Source organism: Piliocolobus tephrosceles, chromosome 16, assembly GCF_002776525.5.
Source record: "Piliocolobus tephrosceles isolate RC106 chromosome 16, ASM277652v3, whole genome shotgun sequence".
NCBI lineage: Eukaryota > Metazoa > Chordata > Mammalia > Primates > Cercopithecidae > Piliocolobus > Piliocolobus tephrosceles.
The window spans coordinates 49,010,591-49,016,278 of record NC_045449.1 but is presented as its reverse complement, the minus strand read 5'-3'; the positions used below and the strand labels follow the sequence as shown (position 1 = coordinate 49,016,278).

At 48.8% G+C, this 5,688-nt stretch overlaps 1 protein-coding gene across 1 annotated transcript in view; it reads right to left on the bottom strand.

The window, feature by feature from the left end:
• Window positions 1–3,741, bottom strand: part of CASC3 (CASC3 exon junction complex subunit) — a 32,647-nt gene extending 28,906 nt beyond the window's left edge. Inside the window, exons 1-3 of the mRNA XM_023204230.2 lie at window positions 3,387–3,741; window positions 2,916–2,943; window positions 2,542–2,579 (exon numbers count right to left, since the gene is read on the bottom strand). Coding sequence (XP_023059998.1) covers window positions 2,542–2,579; window positions 2,916–2,943; window positions 3,387–3,617 — 297 coding nt within the window. The 5' untranslated portion in view covers window positions 3,618–3,741. The remainder of the gene's footprint in view (window positions 1–2,541; window positions 2,580–2,915; window positions 2,944–3,386) is intronic.
• Between the last annotated feature and the right edge of the window lie 1,947 nt (window positions 3,742–5,688).

Genomic DNA, 5,688 nt, shown 5'->3' with positions numbered 1-5,688 from the left:
TTTTTTTTTTTGAGATGGAGTCTTGCCCTGTCACCAGCCTGGAGCACAGTGGCGTGATCTCGGCTCACTGCAACCTCTGCCTCCCAGATTCAAGCGATTCTCCTGCCTCAGCCTCCTGAGTAGCTGGGACCATAGGCGCGCGCCACCACAACCGGCTAATTTTTGTATTTTTGGTAAAGACAGGTTTTCACCATGTTAGCCAGGGTGGTCTTGATCTCTTGACTTCGTGATCCACCCACCTCGGCCTCCCAAAGTGCTGGGATTACAGGCTTGAGCCACCACGCCCAGCCAATAGTTATTTTTAAATATACAATAATTTACTGTTGACTGCAGTCACCATTTTGCAAATATGAAATTCTAGATCTTAGTCATTCTTTTTTTATTTTTTAAATTTTTTGGAGACAGAGTCTTGCTCTGTTGCCCGGGCTGGATTACAGTGGTGTTGATTATGGCTCCCTGCCACCTCCACCTCCCAGGCTCAAGGGATTCTCCTGCCTCAGCCACTTGAGTAGTTGGAATTACGGGCATGCGTAACCACGACCTGCTAATTTTTGTATTTTTAGTAGAGATGGAGTTTTGCCATGTTGGCCAGGCTGGTCTTGACCTCGTGGCCTCAAGTGACTGGCCCACCTTGGCCTCCCACAGTGCTGGGATTACAGGTGTGAGCCAGTGCGCTGGGTTTAGATCTTATTCATCCTAAGTATTATTATTTTTTTGTACCCCTATGGGTTTTTTTTTTTTTTTTTTTCAGACGGAGTCTCGCTCTGTCACCCAGGCTGGAGTGCAATGGTGGGATCTCAGCTCACTGCAAGCTCCGCCTTCCGGCTTCACGCCATTCTCTTGCCTCAGCCTCCTGAGTAGGTGGGACTACAAGGCGCCCGCCACCATGCTTGGCTAATTTTTTGTATTTTTAGTAGAGACAGGGTTTCACCGTGTTAGCCAGGATGGTCTCGATCTCCTCACCTTGCGATACGCCCACCTCGGCCTCCCAAAGTGCTGGGATCACAGGCGTGAGCCACAGCCTCTTTTTTCTTTATGTATTTACTTTTTAAGATAGTCTCACTCCGTCACCCAGGTAGGAGTGCAGTGGCATGATTTCAGCTCACTGCCACCTCCATCTCCTGGGATCAAACAATTTTCGTGTCTCAGCCTCCCGAGTAGCTGGAATTACAGGCATACATCACCACACCCAACTAATTTTTTGTTATTTTTTAGTAGAGATGGGTTTTCACCATGTTGGCCAGGCTGGTCTCAAACTCCTGGCCTCAAGTGATCCGCCTGCCTCAGTCTTCCAAAGTGCTGGGATTACAGGCGTGAGCCACTGCTCCTGGCCCCTATGGGCTTTCTTAACGGTTGCTCCCCCTGCCTAGAACACATTCTACCCAGTCAACTCTTAATCTTTCCTGACTAAGATGGATTCAGTGCCCAGCTATAACACCCTACTTAGCCCTATCCCAGCGCTATCCCCTATCAGCAAGTGGTACAATTGCTGGAATGTTTGTCTGACTTCCTTATTAAGTTGTAAGATCTCTAAAGATAGGAATTTTGTTATAGTGTTCACTGTTTCATCTTCAAGAGCTTAACAGATTCTAAAATGTAGTAACGGTTCTAAAAATTTATAGACAAAATCTTTGATCCACTATCCAATTCCCCCTGTATATAATCCCATTACCAGAACTCAGGACTCCACTCAACAACCCAGAAAACAAACATTTATTCTGATGCCATCTCCAGTAGTTTATCCAAAAGACAGGAAACTTTCTCCTAGAAACAGAGAAATCCTGCCGGGCGCGGTGGCTCAAGCCTGTAATCCCAGCACTTTGGGAGGCTGAGAAGGGCGGATCACGAGGTAAGGAGATCGAGACCATCCTGGATAACACAGTGAAACCCCGTCTCTACTAAAAATACAAAAAACTAGCCGGGCGACGTGGTGGGCACCTGTAGTCCCAGCTACTCCGGAGGCTGAGGCAGGAGAATGGCGTAAACCCGGGGGGGCGGAGCTTGCAGTGAGCTGAGATCTGGCCACTGCACTCCAGCCTGGGAGACAGAGCCAGACTCCGTCTCAAAAAAAAAAAAAAAAAAAGAAACAGAGAAATCCCCACCTATAAAATGATGGATGCTCTTGGCACAAAACATTCAGAATCCTACCCTTTCAAAGTCTTCAGATACATTTGGAAAAAAAAATCCACAGAAAAAAATATCCAACTGGCTGGCTTCTCAACCTACACTGCATAAAACAAACTGTCAAACATCTTTCAGACGACTTCAAGATGTACTCATTCTCTTATTTTGAACCTCATATTCTTCAGACAGGAAGAGAAGCCAACTAACAGTGTAACAACTGTGGCTTGAGACGGCATGCCCCAAGTTTTCCCTAGGTCTAAAGAGAACAAGACATTCTGTAACACTTTCTCAGAAGCATAAATGAAGAATACACAAGAGGATAAACACGGAGGTCATGGTACGTTTGCAACGAAGGTGTGTACACGTTTCTAAAAGCATTTCTGATCTGTACCATAGGAAAAAACCTGTCATACTCACTTCCGAGTCTTCTGCACTTTCATAATCCGAGAGAACAGCTGAAATAAAACAGAAATATGTGGAAAAACAGAAACCCAGAAACGTTTTTTGGCTGCTTATTATAGGTCAGACTAAGAGTCTCATTTAATTCTGACATCAACCTACAACGTGGATAAAATTATAGTCTCCACTTACAGAAGGAGAAACAGACTCAGAGAGTAACTTGCACAAGACCACACTGCTAAAACCTATGCTCTTAACCACTATGCTACAAAAAGCCACTCTGTGGCCCTAAATCCGTGACAGTGTGTGAGAATGTCGACAGTGGGAAATAGATTTTCTGAGTTTATGTTAAAAAAAACTGTTGTCCTAATGGGGTAAAAGATGCTACTCACCATCACCTTCAATGCCATCTTCACTCTCCTGAAGGAAAGTAGAAGACATGGGTTAGTTTTGTGATTTCCAGAGGTGGGGAGCCCAATAAAGAAATGTGGGTGAAGAGCTGAAGACTCAGCACAAAATGGTCGGAGAGGGAGACAAGCAGTAGCCAAGGCAGGTCTGGTCTTTAATAAGTAGTAGCCAAGGCAGGTCTGGTCTCCTTCCCTTCAGCCCTGATTTCTGAATAAGCATCCGCTTTCCATCCCCAGCGGCTCTGCCATCCTCCCAGAAACCCCCAATCCTTCTTCTTCCCTTAGAACTCTGGATGCAAACTCGCATTGGGATAACTCCCCTTTTCTCGTAAAAACAACAAAAAAAGTCCCAGTATCTACTATCAACTTCCAGACACCGAGCATCACCTACACCCCGCCCCCGGCAGGCTCGCCGCCCGGTCCCCACCCCACCCCGCCCCGCCTGCGCGCACTCACACACTCCGACTCCTCAGCGCTCTTGGCGCCCCCGCTCTCCACCCGCCGCAGATGAAGGGCCCCGATTCGGCCTCCGCGCTGTGAAGGCAGAGAGCCGCTGCCGCCGCCTCCGGCGCTACCGCTGCAGCTCCCGCCGCCCCGCAACGGAGAGCCGCCGCTGTCTGAGCCCGAAGCACCAGATTCCTCGTCCTCGGTGTCTTGCGAAGCGCGCTGCCGCCGCCGATCCGCCATCTTACGGAGAACGGCCACCGCCGGCGAGCTACTTACGCACCGCGCCCGTCCCAGAGGCTGCTGGGAGGCTCGATAGCTAGTCCCGGCGTGCTGCGCGTGCGGCGCTCTGCCATCCCGCTTGGGGTGGGCGGGATACGGGGCGGGGCCTAGGCCTGCGACAAGTTTGCGGCCGAAGCGGATTACGTCTATCGGTGATGTAAGGGGGCGTGGCGCGGCTTCTGACTTCTCTTGGGCAGGCCTAGGGCGAGGGGAATTGAGACTTCAGCTGCCTCCCGGGTTCCTGGCCCGGCCATCTTGGGCTTCCCGAGTGGAAGGCGTCGACCTGTCACAGCTTCACTGCAACACTGGGGCTGTTTCATGGTTTTCTGTTTCCGTTTCTCAGTTCTACCTACGTTTGAAGCAGGTCAATTTACTGCATTCCTTTGCTTGGTAATATAACGAATCAAGGTAAATCTTAAAACCCGTAGTGCTGCGTCAGATTTGCTACACCAGCCCGGTTTTTAAGATAACGGGCGAAGAAGAAACCAATTGTCTGCAGTGAAGCCAGAGGACTTCTTGTTGCAGCGTTTTCTCTGTGTTCTCATTTCCTCTTCACGTTTCTTCCCACCCCAGCCATCACCTGTCCCACAGTGCAGGCTGGTATGATGCCAGTGTTATCGGTTTTGTTTTGAGGCAGGGTCTCACTCTTGCGCAGGCTGGAGTGCAGTGGCACGATCACGGCTCACTGCAGCTTTGACCTCCCGGGCACAGGTGACCTCCCTGCCTCAGCCTCCTTCGTAGTTGGGACAACCGTCACACACTACCACACCCAGCTAATTTTTCTATTTTTTGTAGAGATAGGGGTCTCGCTCTTGCTCAGGCTTGTCTCCTGGCTGGGCTCAAGCGATCCTCTCGTCTCAGCCTCCCAAAGTGCTGGGATTACAGGCATGAGCTACTGCCCTTGTGAGGATTTTAGAACCTATTTAAAAATAAATGGTCAGTAGAAACGGATGTTGATTCAAAATCCTGACATTATTTCCTTCTTAAGGTTTATGGAAATTCTTTGATTTTTGGCAAGGCATTTGTCACCAATGAAAAGAATCAATGTATTTTCTTAGTACCATTATAAGGATATACAAAGTGCATGAGCTAAGTTTTTAGTGCACCTACAGGAGTGCACGCTAATAATGTATGTATCAAACAAAGGCCACTATGGCATAGGATTCTTTCCTGAGTAAAAAAAAATGGTTTTTTTTTTTTTTTTGAGACGGAGTCTCGCTCTGTCGCCCAGGCTGGAGTGCGGTGGCGCGATTTAGCCTCACTGCAAGCTCCGCCTCCCGGGTTCGCGCCATTCTGCCTCAGCCTCCGGAGTAGCTGGGACTACAGGCGCCCACCACCACGCCCGGCTAATTTTTTTGTAATTTTAGTAGAGACGGGGTTTCACCGTGTTAGCCAGGATGGTGTCGGTCTCCTGACCTCATGATCCGCCCGCCTCGGCCTCCCAAAGTGCTGGGATTACAGGAGTGAGCCACCACGTGCAGCCTTTCCTGAGTAGAATTTTTATAAATAACATGGTTAAAGATCCTGATGTTTATCAAATTTATAGACTACATGAAACTGGAAGTAATTATGAATGCCTTCAGAGATTAAATGAAAATTCAAGGCCGGTTGCGGTGGCTTGAGACACTAAACTGCCAAGTTTAGTGTCTAAATAAGGAAAGTGATAGTCTGCCACTTTGTCCTTCAGTTGTTTGGTCTGGGTCCAATTTAATTTTTTTTTTTTTGAGACAGAGTCTCGCTCTATCGCTCAGGCTGGAGTGCAGTGACCGGATCTCAGCTCACTGCAAGCTCCGCCTCCCGGGTTTACGCCATTCTCCTGCCTCAACCTCCCGAGTCGCTGGGACTACAGGCGCCCGCCACCTCACCCGGCTAGTTTTTTGTATTTTTTAGTAGAGACGGGGTTTCACCGGGTTAGCCGGGATGGTCTCGATATCCTGACCTCGTGATATGCCCGTCTCAGCCTCCCAAAGTGCTGGGATTACAGACTTGAGCCACCACGCCCGGCCTGTTTTTTTTTTTTTTTTTTTTTTTT